The following is a 17,160-nucleotide window of genomic DNA, read 5'->3' on the forward strand; positions in this document are numbered from 1 at the left end:
CTTTCACCTTCTTCATTCTTCTTGTTTTTTGGTGTGTGTTTTCTTTTGCAACATGCACATGTGCGTATACACATATATCAGTTTTACTGATTTTTTTCTTCCTAGTTTTGTTTCTTTTTAAATCTTTGCTATGAAACATGGGAGGGTAAGAGTGCTAGGGAAAATGTAGGTGTGCAAAATGAGATATTGATAACATTTTATTTTGTAAACAAGAAATACTGTTTCCCCATTTTACAGATAAGGAAACAGGCTGAGAGAGGGAAAGTGATTTGCCCAAGCTCACAGTGACAGAGCGACAGAGCCAGAATTTAAATCCAAGTCCCTTCGGACTTTCCATCCAGGGTTCTTTCTACTACACTGTGTTGTCTAGGACCAATGGGTGGGTGCACCTGGCATCTCTCATGCATTTCCCATCTTATAACAAATTACACCTATCTACATATGTTATCTAGAGTCATAGATTTAGAGCTAGAAGGGACTGGAGAGGTCATTTAATCCAACTCTTTGTTTCCCCATCTGTAAAATGAGCTGGAGAATGAAATAGCAAACCACTAGCTGGGTGACCCTGGGCAAGTCACTTAACCCTATTGGCCTCAGTTTCCCCATCTGTAAAATGAGCTGGAGAAAGAAATAGCAAACCACTAGCTGTGTGACCCTGGGCAAGTCACTTAACCCTATTGGCCTCAGTTTCCCCATCTGCAAAATGAGCTGGAGAAAGAAATAGCAAACCACTAGCTGTGTGACCCTGGGCAAGTCACTTAACCCTGCTGGCCTCAGTTTCCTCATCTGTAAAATAAGCTGGAGGAGGAAATGGCAAATCACTCCGGTTACCTTTGCCAAGAAAACCCCACATGGGGTCACAAAGAGTCGGACACGATGGAAAAACGACTGAACACTATCTTCTCTCTAGGTTACAGAGACATGGTGCCCTGAGTCTGTCCGTGGTGCACTGTCAGCCTCTCACACTGACGGAACCACATCCTCAAAGTAGTGAGGATGCTTTTCAACTCTGAGAGTCTTGGATCCTAGATTCTTTATTACTCTCTACTCTGCTTATTCTTCAAATATACTATCGGACCCCTGCCTGAGGGACAGGAGGGGATCAGACCCCTAGAATAGTGCCCCACTCCTCCCAGCTGCTTACCGATCCAAAGCAGGTCTCAGTGCCATTCTGTGGCTGGCACTCCTCATGGCATGGGAAGCAGCGCCTCTCCTTTACATATTCTCGGGGGTACCTATGGGGTGGGCATGGGGTAGAGAAGGTGAGCAAGGCAAAGCCACAGAGGACTGAGAGCCTCCTTCTTCCTCCCCACTTCATCCAAACCCTTCCTTACCCCTGCATGACCCGGCACTCCTCCACACACTCCTGCCCTCGGAGAAATTGGCTGCAGTTGAGACACTGAGTTGGTCCGGGGCCCCAGCAGTGCCCCTGAGCACACAGGGAGTAGCATGCTAGTCCCTCCCTTGCTATCAGAGAAGAATGAAGGCGAATCAAACCCAAGAAGTACTTGGGTACTTCAAGGACCTCACCCTAGGCCCTAACTTCTTGGGAAAGGTCACTTGGGAACCCAGGAAACTTCCAGGGGTCAAAGTAGAAAGAAAGGGAGAATTGCCAGTGTCACAGAGAGATGCAAGCTGGCATTTGGCCAAGACTGGCAATGATGCTGAGGGGGCAGTGCCAGACTAGTGTTTAGCAAAAGCAGGTGTGCATACCAGGCGCAGGAGGCAGCCAGCTCAGTGGGCAATGGGGTTAGTCCTCAGAGAGCTTGGCACCAGATGTCAATATCATAAAGGCCACCTAGATGTGGGTGCCTTGGAAACGACAGGAAAAGGAGTGAAGGCATTGGGGGGAGGGGGTGCCTGCCTTACCACACTCATCAGCAGGTCGGTTGGCACTGTAGAGTAGGGCCTGGCGGGTATTGCGGAAGAGCTGGTTCCAAGGCACCGTGTGGACAAAGCATAGGTGGGCATTGTGATGGATGAGTGCCAGCCCACTGCCAAGCTCTCTCAGTGACCGCAGCCCCAGCCAGCCAATACCCAGATGCTCCAGTGTCAGGGAGTAGACACCACTGCAAGGAGAAGGGTAGGTTCTCATCTGAAGGCACCATAATAGTATTCCTCATTAGTCCTCATTCCTTCCCAGAAATATGCCTCCATTAACCTGCCTTTCTGCTACCTTTGGGCCCTCCTAGATGCTCCTGCTTGAATCTTCTCCCCCAAGAAAATACATGCTGCTGGTATTCAGGCTACAGGCTCTCCAAACCTCCCCCTCCCCCACACCTCCTTCTTATTTATCCTGGCCCAGGTAGCCCCCCTCTCTCTCCTGTGATCCTCTGTGACCCACAGCCCAATACTCACTTGTGCAGCACCCTTCCCCTGATCACCCTTAGGTTCTGAAAGATGCTGAGGTCAGGGAAGCTGTCAGGCCAGGCTGAGATGTATAGATAGCCTGAGGGTAACAGGGTGATTGGTGTGAGATGATAACTGGGCAACATAGAGGGTACCCACCAACCAGGCCTGCCCCCAGGTCACTCCACCATAGAGAAGAAAGACCTGGGTGGAAGGACCCTAAGACCCAAGGGGAGAGGGGAAGGCTTGATGAGGGTACCAAGGGATAGGCAGGGATGTGCCCACCTGTGATCTCCTCCAGGTTCTCAAAGACCTTGAGATCTTCAGGCATTAGTGGAGAAGTATTGGTGGCCAAGTCCCTGGGAGAGGGAAATGGAGGAGTTGACAAGGGTCATTCATGTAAGGAGGTGACAGAGGAAGTGCTCCCCAAGCTGGCCATCCTTCTTCTCTGGTTATTTAATGCCTCATCTCCCAACTCCAAATTCTAAGCCCTCCCCCAGCTCCATCATTGTGCATTTCAGAACCACCACCCCCCAAAAAATTAAAAAAAAATAAAAAAGAACCACCCCCAGAACTGCCTGCTTCCCTTCTCGTAGCACCATGCCCAATCTGAGCCATCCAGTCTAACACTTTCTGTGCCCATCCCATGCCTACCCTGTGAAGGTTTCAGGCAAGAAGGCCAGGCTTCCAAAGATCTTCTTGCACCCGGCAAAGTCCTGGATGTTGGTACTGTTGACAGCTCTCACTGACCGCAAGTGCCCCATGCCCAGCCCATAACACACTGTAGGGAATGTGACAGGAGTAGGGTAAGGTGCATGCCTTAGTTGTGGCATTCATCTCCCCCAATCTATAGCCCCAAGGTGCTGGGCATGAGTCAGAGGAATCATGGACTCATACTGTTAAAGTGAGGTGAGGCTTAGAGATTGTCTAGTCCCATTCTCCCATTTTACAGAGAAAATTGAGGGCTAGTGGATAGTAAAGCTTGGCTTTGAACCTAGGTCTCCTCAGTCAAAATCCAGAGGTCTAGGGTTCTTGAACTTTGAAACCCCACCCCATCATCTAAAAAGCAGGATAAGGGGGCTTCTGGAAGGAAGGGGAAGACAAGCCTTGAATGTGAGGAGGTGTTGGAGATAGGAGACAAGTGGGGAGGATGGCTGAGCTAGGTTACACTGGGTAAGAGTTTACCTGGGTTGTGATCATTTATAGATTGGTGGTGGGGAAGGGGAGGTGGGGAGACTTGGGCTGTGGAAGGGAGGGGGTGTGACTTGGGGTGGGATTATGGTGAGGGACAGGGGACCAGTGGAGCATGGAGCTCTGGGGGATGTCTTGGCTGGTCCAGAGAGGGCAGAGATACCTTTGGGACAGGCCTTGCTGCACTTCTCACACCGATGGGTCCCATCCTCGGCAGTCACCTCCTGGCTGTGGAGGGGACACACAAGGGTGCAGGAGGTGGAGCCCACGTCTGTAGCCAGGTAGTTATCTGGAAAGAATCAAGGACATAGGCTAGGACACTCCACCTCCTCCACCACCATTCATCTGGTCTCATTCTTCCCAGAGACAATACAGCCTGTGGGATGGCCTCATTGACCTTTGGGGGGGTCTTAGAGGCCTGAGCCCCACTACCCCTTAACCAGTTACTGTCTAGGGTGTATACCTCACCCTTAATAGACGTATTCCCTCCTCCCCTACATCCGAGGCACTCACAGGGACATGATTTCACACAACTGGACCCAAAGGTGTATCGCCCATCAGGATTAGGCATTGACTCAAAGGTGTCTGAGTTGTAGATGACCAGCGGTGGGCAGTGCTGCTCACAGATGCCACTGTGGTTGAAGTGGAGGCAGGCCTGACAGGGTTAGGGGCCAGGGGATAAGCATAAAAGGGCAGAATATGTTGATTATCTAGGCAATCTAGAATCACTCCGCACCCCTGGATACCCACCCTCATACCAGCATCTTGGGGAAGGGAAGTGGACTGAACTATCCAGGAGGTAACATGGCTTTAGAGAAGGATAGTGCCAGGCAAGGTGCCCACTTCCCCCTGTCATCCTTGCCAGAGCATTGCCATGGGCCAGGCCAAGGAGCTGGGATAGAATTCTATAACACCCTTGTCATAGGGAGAAGTGAGCAAAAAGGTGAATAAGTCAAGCAGGCAAACATGTATGCAAAAGAGCAGGTGGAAGGTGCAAGGGGGCATTAGCATAATGCCAGGTGGGCACCTACCAGGCAGTCAGAATGCTTGGGGCCAGTGCAGCCAGCAGCACACTGTTCATGGCAGCAGTCTGTGGGGAGGGGCCCCTTGCAGCGGGCACAGCCACTGGCACAGATTGTGCTGGTCACTGTTGGTGAGGGAGGAAGGGAAGAGGGTGAGGCCTTCCATCTCATTCCTTCTACCAAACCACCCATCTTAAGCATCAGCCCCCAAGGCCTCGTTGAGTTCACATTCCAACCCACAGGACACAGGCTTCTATCCGCAGCCCCAAACCTGGGCTCTCCTCCCTGGCGCTCTCTCTAGGACTTACAGCTCTGACAGTTGTCATGTCCTTCCCCCCAGCATTTGCCGGATTTACATGATGAAGAACAAGGGCTGCCTGGGGAGAGAGAGAGAGAGGAGATTGAGACATACAAGTCAGACTAGGAAAGTGATAGAGAGAGACAGACAGAGAAAAATAGACATAGAGAAGGAACCATAGGAGGGAGACAATGGCATGATGTCAGTGGCTGGGCATTAGAAGTAGAGGGGTCAGGAGGTCAGGGGACACAGGGCCTGGATGTTTCAAGCTGCTGTGTGGACCAGGCTTTGTAAACCTTTAAACACCAGATCATGCGAGCTATTATTCTAAGGCAGTGCCGGTAAGTATTAGAATAAGCCATAATCTGTGACCCCCAGAGATTCTGTCTCCATCACTAACTACATGATAGTCCAATTTCCCCACTGACTATCTATCTCACAAGGTTGTGGTGGGGGAAACACTTTGTAAACCTTCAATAACTTCTATAAACAAGCAGGACTGGTGTTGTTATTACAGACAGTAAGGGAAGGAGTCAGGAAGATGATGGAGGGAAGGAAAAGGAGGGGAGGGTCTGAGCTCACAAGTTCGGCTGCGGTTTGTGTCGATGGAGGTGGTAGCCAAGTAGTTGTTCTTATGGAAGATGTCGGTCCATAGCACTGTGTCCTGGTGACATAGCTGAGGGTTGTTCAGGATCAGGACCCCACCTTTCAGAATCTCTGGGGGTAGGAGGGGGAGGGGAATGATGATATGGCCACAAATGGAAGCATAGCTGGACTTTCTCTTCTTTCTCTCTTAGAAAACCGTCAACTAAGAGTCATGAGACCTGGATTCTAATCCAAACTCTGCCACCAACTTGCTGTGTGACCTTAGACAAGTCCTTTTCTCTCTCTGGGCCTCATTTCCCCCCTCTGGTAAAAGACAAAGGGTTGAACAAGATGGCTTTCTAAGGTCCCTTCCTTTCTCAGACTACCCGCATCTACTTGCTATTCACCTTTTTTTTTTCCCACTTTTTAAATAATACTTTTTTTTCCCCAATTACACGTTAAAACAATTTTTTAACATTTGGGTTTTTTTTTTAACGTTTTACTTGATATTTGTCTTGTATGTGCCTAGTGTTCAGTGTCGTTTCCCCCTTTAGAATGTAAGCCCCTTCAGGCTGAGATCTGTTTTTGCCTTTCTCTGTCTCAGTCTTTAGCATTATCTGGCATATCTTAAGCACTTAATAATGCTTGTTGAACTGACAGACTGTCAGCTAGGACTCTCTATGTATCAGCAAGCTATTCCATGTGTCTTTCTCTATCTCCCCCCGGTTTTCTTCTCACCTCCCACAATAGGATCGTAGATCGATCGAGGGCTGGGAGCAATCTCAGAGGTCATCTAGTCTAACTCTCTTATTTAACAGAAGAGGAAACTGAGGCCCAGGGAGATTAAATGAGCTGTCCAAGACTGTTACACTGTAAGTATCAGAAGTGGAATCTGAACCCAGGCCATACTGACTCTACTTGGTACCTTAATTTTTTACTTTTTCCCTCAGTACTCCTCCTCACCACCCATTGCTCTGTGTACCACTCCTTTACAGTACTCCTCCTCACTACCCATTGCTCTGTGCATCACTCCTTTATAGTACGCCTGCTCACCACCTATCACTCTGTGCACCACTCCCTTCATTCTCCACTACCTGTGAGGCTTCGAAGTTGCAGCTCCCGAAGGCCAGGGAGGCCCTGTGGTGTGGGAGGGGCAGTCCCAAGGGGATTCCCATTGTCCAGAACAACCAGGGCATATTTGTCCTCATAGAGCTGTGTGCCTCGTATGATGCGTAGCCTCTGCAGCGGGAAGCTCTTCACCAGGCTGTGGGCAATCAGCACATACCCCTGCACTTCCTGGATGTCCTGGGGAATGGGGCAGAAGAATTGGTGAGTGAGGATGTAAAATGGAAATGTCAAGGTGTCCTGCAAGACCCCAAGAATGCCTCCTCCAAGAAGCAATCTTTCTCAATTGCACTGGGCTCATCCATCCTTAGTGACCAAGTCCAGTCTCCTAGTGTTAACTCTGACTAGGGGACTGGATTGGGTCTAGACTTGTGATTTCATTGATATATGAAATTCTCAGGTGAGGAAATTCCCTCCACCAATGCAAGTTGGTACCTTTGCCACAAACTTATCATCTTAGAGCTGGCCTAGAGCACTAAGAGATTTACTGACTTCTCTAGGGTCATACTGCCAATATATGTCAGAAATGGACTTGAACTCAGGTCTTTCCAATTGCCCGCCAGCTCTCTAACCATTAGGCAACACTTTCTCCTGATATTATCAACAAGAATAACATCTTAGCTACTTGAGGCATTGTGGCATTTAGATAAGGCACTGGACTCTACCCACTCGAGCATGATGCCTCTTATAATTATTAATAGTCTTCAGTCTAGAACACTGATGCAGGGAACTCCCAACACGTAAAATCCTTGAAACTTATGATGATCCATAACTTGGTAATAACTTACTAAGAGTTGCCCATGGCCACAGAAAGTTCACAGAGCAGCTATGTGTCGGTGGCAATTCCTGAATGCAAGTTTTCCTGAGCCCAAATCCCGCTCTCTAACCACCATTCCATGCTACCTTGTTAGTAGTTAGCTGGGAGGCATGGTGCATAGAGCACTGGGCTTGGAATCAGGAAGACTCATCTTCTCAAATTCAAATACAGCCTCATACCCTTACTAGCTGTGTGACCCTGGGCAAGTCACTTAGCCCTGTTTCCTCATCATAAAATGAACTGGAAAGGAAATGGCGAACCACTTCAGTAACTTTGCCAAGAAAACCCCAAGTGGGGTCACGAAGAATCAAATATGCCTGAAATGACATAACAACAAACTACTTGCAGGTATTGGACTTGAAGTCAGGAAGACCTGGGTTCAAATCCCACCTTAAGTACTAGCTATGTAACTCTGGGCAAATAACAGTCTTCCTGCCTCAGTTTCCTTATCTGTAAAACAAGGCCTCTAAGGTTCTTCCAGGTCCAAATCTAACTACTGCTAACTCACACTTATATAACACTTCCTCCTTTTCTCATTCTCCCTCTCACTTAAGCCTTACAACATCTTCAGGGGCAGAGCATAGGTCAGATAAGTCCATCTTATAGTTAGAAAGCAGAGTGGGCATGTGATTTGTGGAAGTTACTGGTTAGTAACACCGGGTTAGTAGAAGAAATAGGACTTGAAGCCAACTCTCTTGACTCTTAGACTGATCAAGATGGAGGTAAGAAAAAAGGAGCAGGGGAGTGTATATTTGGGGGATCAAGCTAGGAAATGTGAGAAAAGAGAGAGGTGGGGAAGTCACACGTGCGTTGGGTGAGGAGGGAAGTCTCCAGCCCCAAGAAGAGATGTCCAAAGGCAGATGCATTACAGGAAGAAAAAGGACTTATTCAGTAGTGGGAGGAATTCCTTCCTTCATTCCTTTGTTTGTTGGTCCCTTCAATCACAATAACAATAGCTGACCTTTATATAACACTTTATAGTTAAGAAATGCTTTAGATAAGTTATCTTATTTCAATGTCTCAATAACACAGTGAGGTATGTAGGTATGCAAATAATACCATCTCCATTTTATAGTAGATCTCCTTGAAGTGATTTGCCCTAGGACATACAAATAAATAGCAGAGCCCAGATTTGAAAGTAGGTCTTATGATTCTGAATCTAATTTCTTCATTCATTTAGTCAACAATTATATATGAACTACAGCATGTTGTAATGGAAAAACTGCCCTATTTAGAGTCAAGGGTTTTGAGTTCAGATCCTAGGATACCTAACCTCAGTTTCCTCACCTGTAAAATGAGGAAGTTGGACTAGCTCACCTCTAAGGTCCCTTTTCCCCTCTATATCTGGAATCCTACTCTGTCCAAAGCCCAGGGAGATAAAGTTTAAATCAGGGATTCTTAACCTGAGGTCCATGAATTTAAAAATATATATATTTTTCTAACTGTATTTCAACATAATTGGTTTCCCTTGTAATCCTATGTATTTTGTTTTATATATTTAAAAATATTTTTCTGAGAAGGTCTCTCTCTAGCCTTCATGAGCTTGCCCAAAGGGGTCTATGACACAGAGAAAGGTTAAGAATCCCTAGTTTAGACCTTCATGGAACTTAGAGCCTTGTGGTAATACAGATAATTACAATACAGAGTACTTCCTTCAGAGCCATAACTTGGACTTCTGGCACCTGGGGCAGATATAGTTGGAGGTCCTATTCTCCCTCCCAATCCAAGAATTAGCTTGGAGGCTGTTCTTGGGCAATGCCATTTACAAGGGAGGTCTCCCCAGATTTATTTGTTATGCAGACCCTGAGATCTGGATACCTGAGATGTAGATAGCTAGGAAGAAAGGTTCTTCACTTTGTATCCCAAATCCCAGGCCTCAAGTGCCTCAATATGTCCCCTCTTTATGATAAGGGAGCAGGGATTGCTTGTCTGCTTGTCCCTTTGAAGCAACAATGGGAGTTTGCCTTCTTGGTCCCTTTCTTTGGGTCGAGGGCCTCAAGCTGGGTTTGGTGGAGGGTTCTGATCTTTCCAGGAAGCATTGCCTGGGCCTAGCCTTCATATCGATAATGGTTTCCACGTCTCAGCTGGTTCCCCTGCCTTCCTTCCCTGGTAGAGTTAGCCCAAAGCCTTGATAAGGTAAACGGGACTGTAACCTTTGGAGCAGAACTTTTAAGGAAGTTCAATGTAAATTGGACTTGTAATTGTAACTTAAGAGTCTACAAACTGGTTGGAGAGGGTTTGCCTTCCAAAGGCTGATACACTTGGCTAGGAGATCTGTGTGTAAATAGAGAACATTTCTTGAAACAGGCTACTCTCTGGATGGAGCCTCCAGGACAGAACTAGAGAAAGATGGTGAAACGGTCTAAAGGGTGTTCAGGAGTCTGAGCCAACCACGTTTGAGTGGAAAAAAGCCTGAGGGCCTACATTTGAAAAGGGGCTGGAACAAAAACAGCTAGTCTGGATACAGCACCTTTAGAGTTGGCTGAGCCCTTTACAAATATCTCCTTTGGTTCTTACTGTTAGTCAGATGAGGTTGGTGTTACTATTACCTGGATTTTGCACATGAGGAAATTGAGGCTGGGAGAGAGGTTAAGTGACTTGCCTAGAGATGTATCCATAGCTTCTGAAGAGGTGTTAAAACTCAGGTCATCCTGAGTCCTAATGTAGCTCTTTCTATCCATGTGCCGCTTAGCTGGTAGGGTAGAGAGGGGGGCCTTGGTGGTCTAGCTGTTTTACACCTGATGCTTTGTAGCTAATCTTGCCCTTATTGGTGCCCTGTAGGTCTTGAATTGATGGACTGACGCCAAATCAGTGCTTTATGATGTTTCCCTCTCCTGCCTACTGGACTATTTACTCTTGACCAACTACTCTCACCTAGAGGAATATTTCAGTAAGGCTAGCAGTATGGCACATGGGAAGATGCTTTGGTGGAAGCCTGGGGCCAGCTGGGAGAGAGCAGAGGACTTGAAGGGGAGGAAAAACACGGGGGACCTTCAAGAGCGAAGCCTATACATTTTAAGTGTATCAGAGAGCTAGGCGATAAAATGCTGTTTGAGATCAACTTAGGACAAAGAGTAGGTGATGTAGAGGAATGGGAAGGAAGATCCAAGAAAGGATTTGTCAGCTTTAAGAGAGTGGATGTTGGGTGAGCTAGGTGGTGTAGTGGATAGAGCAGGAGAACCTGAGTTCAAATGCCACCTCAGATACTTACTAGCTGTGTGACCCTGGGCAAATAATTTAATTTTGATTGCTGAGAGAGAGAGAGAGAGAGAGAGAGAGAGAGAGAAGACGTCCCAGATTGAGGTGAGGGGTAAGGGGAGGTGCCATTTCACCTGGGGGAAGAGAGTAATTTCTGGGTCTCACCTGGAGGAAGGAGAGGTTGGCATCAGCAGGCAGGTAAGTGAGTTCCAAGTTGCCCTGTACAACCTGGCATCCTTGGTACAGGTGTCTCAGTGTGTCAAGGTGATTCTCAATACTGGCAGGATACTGCAGCTTCATATCTGTGCCTGTGCACACTAGCAGGAGGGGGAAAATATGCCATGGTCAGTGCTGGCACTGTTCATTTAAACCTCATTGACCCAGAATTCTCACAGCAACCACAGGGACCCAGAAGTCCTGTTTCCCCGGCTAGGGCGCAAATACACAGGGAGGGTACTTGCTTAGGTCCCAGCCCAATGAAGGAATAGCAGCCTACCCCAATTATCACTGGACCCATAATTCTACTCAAAGAGTTAACCACTAAACAAAACTATGAGCTAAAGGGGGAAAGATTTGGAGTGAATCATTTGCCAACTGTACCCATGCAAAAGACAGGAGATCCCAGAGTGGGCATGGTAGCCTTGTCCCAGGCCCATGATGCTTACCATAGATGGGGTAGGAGTGTGTAACTGACCTTATCCTCCCCTCCTCTCATAAAGGACCCAACAGAGAAAACCCCCCTTTATCTCAGAGGCTGTCCCCTAAGACTCTGGCATGGTGCCAATAGGGTAAAAATCCCCCAAGGGGGAAGATGAATCATTAGCTCCCCTCCTCCCTCTCCCAAACAAACCCAGGGCATTTTCCCCACCCCATTCCAATACCACCCACATGCCAACCTCCTGGCAAAGGATATCCTCCCACCACTAATACCACCCAGAAAGTGTTAGTGAGGGTCAGAGTTGGGGGTGGGGGTGGGGGTGGGGTAAGGCCAGGGCCCCTGGTCACTACAGGGTGAGCTGGATGACCCCAGCCTAGAAAGAAGGTGGATCTTCTTAGCACTACTATTCTGGGTAGCCAGAATCACGGCAGAACTTGGTCAAGGTAATGGTGTGTGTATGTGCCTAAACCCTGTACAAACTGATCCCCACGCCCCCACAGGGGGTGAGAGCCTGGAAAAAATTGGCAAAGGCTCTGCCACAGAGACAGCTCATCATACCACACCCCCAACCCCCACCACCAAGCACATACTGCTAACCACCAGCTGAGTGACACCATGATAGACACCTCAGCCAGGTGTCTGCCTGGGCCCAAGGCTAACTGAGACAAGAGATACCTACCAGGTAGACAAATCAGGGCAAAGAGGCCTCCCTAGCCCTCTTTGAAAGAAAAATTGTGGTGGTGGGAGATGGGGGGTAGTCATATTATCAGCTGGTTCCATGAATGCTGGCAGGGAGGGGGTTAATGTGCCCTGCTGAACTTGTTTTTCTGCTCAGGTGAGAAGATGAGTCACCTGATGCATCTTGACCTGGGAGGGTGTGCCTAGAGGGGTGGCAGGCAGAGGGAGGGCCACTATAGACACACAGTCCTGCATTTTACAGGGCTGCCTGGGATTCCTGCATAACACTTCCATCCCAAATCCTCTCCCTCTTCTCTAGCATACCCCAGGCTCCTCCTCTCTCAGCAGGTTTTATCCCCTACCTCAAAGGCTGAGAAAGAATGCAATCTAGGCCCTACTTTTCTGCCCACCTGAGAGTTTGGGGGGAGCAGGGGAGTCCTGAAGGCCAGATGCCTGGATGTAAAGAGGGCAGAAGCCAAGAGATTCTTTCCCTGTGAGCCTCCACCTCCCTCCTCCCAAATGCTAAGATCCTCTATCTCTAACTACTAAATCTTATCAAGGAGAGAAATGGAAGGACTGGAAGCCAGAAACAGGGACCCCAAGAGTCCAGCCTTCCACATTGAGGGAAAGCTTCTCCTCTCCCTCTATCTCCCCTGTGGAACTCATCCTTGTTCCCATCCCCCACCTAGCTCCCAAGAGAAATTGGAGCCAAGGGGCAGACAGGGCCCAAAATAAAGACCCTGCTGCTGGGCCCAGCTCCCCCCAGCTACTTCAGCTGCTCAGTCCCAGCCCAGCTGTCTCCCTAGGCCCCAGCCCAAGGCCCAGGGAAGGGAGCCCCCCTAACCCCACCCCCCACTAGTTCCCTTGTTCTAAGGCACACACCCAAAGCAGTATGGCAGGAGAATGACATGGGAAAAAAGGTCCAGTGGCTCATATACACTCTTAGTGTCACTAATAAACTTTCAAAAAGAATCTCAACTTTGGGAAGAAAGGGGGCTGAAGAAGGAGTGGAGATTGCCCTGAGTGCCAGCACTTTTGTTTGCTCATTTTGTGACCCTTAAGCTGCTTATTATGAGACTCCCAGATTGGAGTGTTTGCATACTGCTGGGGAGAGAGGAAGAGGAGGAAAAAGAAACTCACTCATTCCAGCAACCCAGCTTCTAGTTTTAGCACCAATGGCCAGCAGACATCCTAACACACTGACACCCAGATCACAGTCTACGGACACTGTGACAGAGGACTTGGAGATTACACTCCTTTTCCCATCCTTGCCCAGGCTCCCTCCTTTCTCCATCCCCTCCAGACACAGAACTTCCCTCTCTGCTAACACTTGCTCTTTATTCTGAAACTCTTTCTATCCTTGAGCCCCACACTCCATTGGTTCTGCCGATATTTCTGCGTAAAGTTGAGATCAGTCTCATTCCCTGCAAAGGAACCTTCTTGCTTCCAGTTTGCCTCTTCCCAAGAAGTCCACAGATCCTGGACTTTCTGAATTCAAGAAAAAAAGATGTACTTTTAATGTATATATGTTTTAGAAGCCAGGAAGACCTGGATTCAAGTCACACCATTGACACACACTGACCTTGTGGCCCTGGCCAAGTCAAAATTACTAGCTTCTTCCAGACCCACAGTCAGAGGATACACAGTCTAGTTTCCCATCTTCCCTTAGTATTTTTTAAGTCTTTATCATACCCTGGTCCTTTGTAAAGAGACCTCTGAACCATTTAATTCAGTCCCTTTACTTTAGAGGTAAAGAAATACAGTCTCAGGGAAATTAAGTGACTTTCCCAAGGTCACGCAAGTAGTAATTGTTAAGAGATAGATTTTGAACCTGGGTCCTGTGGCTCCACAGTCAGTGTTCTTTCTATTATACTGAGCTGCTTGCCTCCTTTTGTTTTGATAGGTCCTACCAATATGGCATCCTCATTCCTGACCAATCCCTTTCTCATATGTGGTCCTCCATGATGACACTCAGCAACAACCAGGGTTTACTCCTCCTAGAAGGAATCAGACCCCAGAAGGATCTCCCCATTTCCTTCCACTTCACCCACAATCCCTAGACCAGTGCAATTCCTAATTCCAGTGCCCCAAATACATGCTTTCAGGAGAGAGTTTGGGGTGAGTTTCTGACACTACCCCCATGGTAGAACTCTCCATGCCACCCACAGAAGCAGAGACCCAGTCTCTTGATGATGCCTGCTCTGCCCTCACTTGCTGCCCCCTCTTCCCTGCCTTTCCCTCCCCTGTCTTCCGCCCCAGTTGTTTCACTCCCACCCACACCCCAAAGACTTCCTGCCATCCTCAATAACACTGACCCCACCCCCCAATTCCAACCAGTCTCCCTGACCAGGGAACAGAATTCTGCTCATGGAACATGGATAGTCTCCTGTCCCTTTCCCCCCTTTGCCCAATCAACTGAAGACAAGGGAGATGAAAGTGTGTGTGTGTGTGTGTGTTTGTGTGTGTGTGTCTGTGTGTCTGTGTGTCAGTGTGTGTGTACCAGAGAAGCATGAGCAGTAGAGAGATGCCAACATAAATTATTGTTGCTGAAGGTGGGAGGTGGAGGAGAGGTGGTGGCTCAGGAAGAGAATCGTCATTCAAAACCTCTTCCCACTGACAGGACTTCTCAGGCTCACCCAGTGAACACTGCTCCAATGCTGTGGGACAAGAGTGGATGTATCATGAACCCTATTTTTATATATGAGGAAATTGTGGCTCCAACAAGGTTGTTGTAGAGTCCAGAGTCACACAGCTAATAAATGCAATAGATGGTATTCGAACCCAGGACTTTTAAGTCCAGTATTCTATATTACACCAAAGGGCAAGGGTTGTTTATCTGGGGTCCATGGACCATAGATTTTTTTGGGGGTGGGGCAGCGTGTCCATGAGTTTGGATAGAGAAGAAAATAGTTATTTTCATTAACCTCTAATTGAAATATAGCATGTCTTTAGATGATTTAAAAACACTATTCAGAGAAGGGGTCTATAGGTTTCATCATACTGTCAAAGGGGTCCATGATGCAAAAGAGGTGAACTCCTAAGACTAGGAGAAGACAATGCTTTCCCTTTTTTGGGGGGGGGGATCCCTTGGAAGACTAGAGAATTGGGTCAGAATTATTTTTCTAGAAAGAGAGAAATGGCACTGTTAAGGATGATGCCACTAGGGAGAGAGTGAATTTAGGAATGTGATTGACTCTCAGTCTCACTAGTTAGTCATAGCAAAAACAATCAATGATAAAATTAAAGGGTTTTTTTGAGCCTTTGAAATGAAGTGGATTTATCTTCCCCATTATACTTAATACCAAAATGAGTTTACTCCCCTTGAGCACAACCACTACCGTGGGGGGAGGAAGTGGTGGATGAAAGGGGAGTCATCCTCAATATTAATAATAATAATAAACATTAGCTGTAGATAATATAGACATTGAGAATTTACATGGCTTTCCAAGTCAGTAGTTCCTCAACCTATGAGATAGGATCCTGGCAAAAAGTTTGACCTCTCTGCCTTTTATTTCCTCCTCTTGCCCTGACTCTGAAATCCCTCCCAGAATGCCCCTTCCCCCAGCCTCACAGGTAATTTCCTTTAGGTAGAATTATCTGTGACATATCCTCACAGGATGCTGCCCCTGGTGAAATGGGATAGGGTGCAACTTGTATAATGAACTGGCCCTTTGACTCTCCCTTCCTCAATACCCCCCATCCCCAGCATGTCCATCTTCTCTCTCCTTTGAACAGGCCCATCGGAGTTTTTAAAATGTGAGCATAAGAACAATAGTAGGGAAACCAGTGGGGAAACTGAGGCACAAAGGTGAGGCAGGGAGGCAACCATAGACCCATTTCACTAGCATAACAGAAGCTCCCATCAGATCTCCCTTCTTGGCCACCCAGTTTTTTCAGCAGTTGAACAAAAACAGTTTCAGGACTCCAGATTACATGCTAACTGCCCTGCTAGGGTCTAAAGAGACTCTGGATTGAGGATCAGAGAAGTGAGGGAAGCTAAACATGTGGGGTCGAGAGGAAAAACCAGGTACTATGTCCTGGATCCAAATAGGGAGGATGGGATACGTTTATTCAGGGCTTTCCAGCAAACCTGACCCAGCCATCTAAAGGATCCTGGGAGTGCAAAGAAACCCAAGTTATGGAGTCAGAGTGTTGTTTGGTAACACAAAGGAATACACACACAAACAGACAAAACAGACCTACTGACATCGAGACACACACAGACCCCGCCCCCAAAGGCACATACAGGGAGACTCAACAGACTGAGACAACATCCGACAAGATCCTCTCCCCAAGTGCATGCTGCCCTCAACAGCCTTCAATCCTATCCCACCTCATCCCTTTCTCCCCCCACCCCCAATGAAGGAAAAGGCCAGACCAAAAGCAACATCCCTTACCCTTTCAGCTCCAAGAGGTCCCTTTTATTTTGCCCCCTAAGTCCCCAACCTTTGGAACTCTCCCCTCTACCCCAAGACTACCCAGAACCCCTTTTTATGTCCCATCCCTTACACCTGCCAAGTTAAGCCCAACAAAATTAAGCCTCTCTCTCCTTCCCAGACTGGCCCAGAAGAAACTTATTCAAAACAACTGTCTCCCCTTCCCGCCCCCTCTTTTCTTCCCTCTCTTGGCCTCCCTCCCCACACTAGTGAGTGTGGTAACATCCAAGCAAGCCTAGAGCCTTTTCTCCCCACTCCTGGTCCAACTGGTTACCTCTCTGCACCCTCCCACCCCCCCTGCCTGAGGCAGGAACTGGAGCAGTAACAGCCTGAAGTTGAGAGTGGGGGGGGGCAGAAGAGGAGGGAGGACTGAGGTACAAATTGGGACCCCCAGAGAAAAGCCAGCCCAGCCCAGTTCAGTCTGGAGATTAGTGGCTGTGGATTTTAAGAGCCAAACAGAAGGAACACACACACACACACACATACAAATACACACACACACACACACACACACACACACACACAGGAGGACTTTATTTTTTCTGGTCAACTTTGTAAAACTTTTTGACAATTTCCCTGTTTGACAAGAGCTGGCTGGGACCCAAGCCCTACTTCGGGCCCCTTCAATGTAACTTTACCCCCTGCCCTGTCTACCTACCTCCCCATCCGGCTTCATCTCTCTGACTTCATCTCCCCAGGCCCTCCCGGGAGACCCCCTTCCCCCGAGGCTTGCTCATATTTCTCCTCTACTGACTCCCATGCTCTCTAAGTCTGCTTTCCTCGCTCCCACTCCCCACCCCTGT

At 48.0% G+C, this 17,160-nt stretch overlaps 1 protein-coding gene across 1 annotated transcript in view; it reads right to left on the reverse strand.

The window, feature by feature from the left end:
* The window catches only part of ERBB2 (erb-b2 receptor tyrosine kinase 2), a 30,226-nt gene that overhangs the window by 12,674 nt on the left and 392 nt on the right, over positions 1 to 17,160 (reverse strand). The window contains exons 2-14 of the mRNA XM_036755091.1: positions 10,751 to 10,902; positions 6,540 to 6,750; positions 5,443 to 5,577; positions 4,871 to 4,939; positions 4,572 to 4,687; positions 4,054 to 4,195; positions 3,704 to 3,829; positions 3,004 to 3,130; positions 2,635 to 2,708; positions 2,359 to 2,449; positions 1,870 to 2,069; positions 1,335 to 1,467; positions 1,145 to 1,235 (exon numbers count right to left, since the gene is read on the reverse strand). Coding sequence (XP_036610986.1) covers positions 1,145 to 1,235; positions 1,335 to 1,467; positions 1,870 to 2,069; positions 2,359 to 2,449; positions 2,635 to 2,708; positions 3,004 to 3,130; positions 3,704 to 3,829; positions 4,054 to 4,195; positions 4,572 to 4,687; positions 4,871 to 4,939; positions 5,443 to 5,577; positions 6,540 to 6,750; positions 10,751 to 10,902 — 1,667 coding nt within the window. The remainder of the gene's footprint in view (positions 1 to 1,144; positions 1,236 to 1,334; positions 1,468 to 1,869; positions 2,070 to 2,358; positions 2,450 to 2,634; positions 2,709 to 3,003; positions 3,131 to 3,703; positions 3,830 to 4,053; positions 4,196 to 4,571; positions 4,688 to 4,870; positions 4,940 to 5,442; positions 5,578 to 6,539; positions 6,751 to 10,750; positions 10,903 to 17,160) is intronic.

Source organism: Trichosurus vulpecula, chromosome 4 (genome assembly GCF_011100635.1).
Source record: "Trichosurus vulpecula isolate mTriVul1 chromosome 4, mTriVul1.pri, whole genome shotgun sequence".
NCBI classification, from domain to species: domain Eukaryota; kingdom Metazoa; phylum Chordata; class Mammalia; order Diprotodontia; family Phalangeridae; genus Trichosurus; species Trichosurus vulpecula.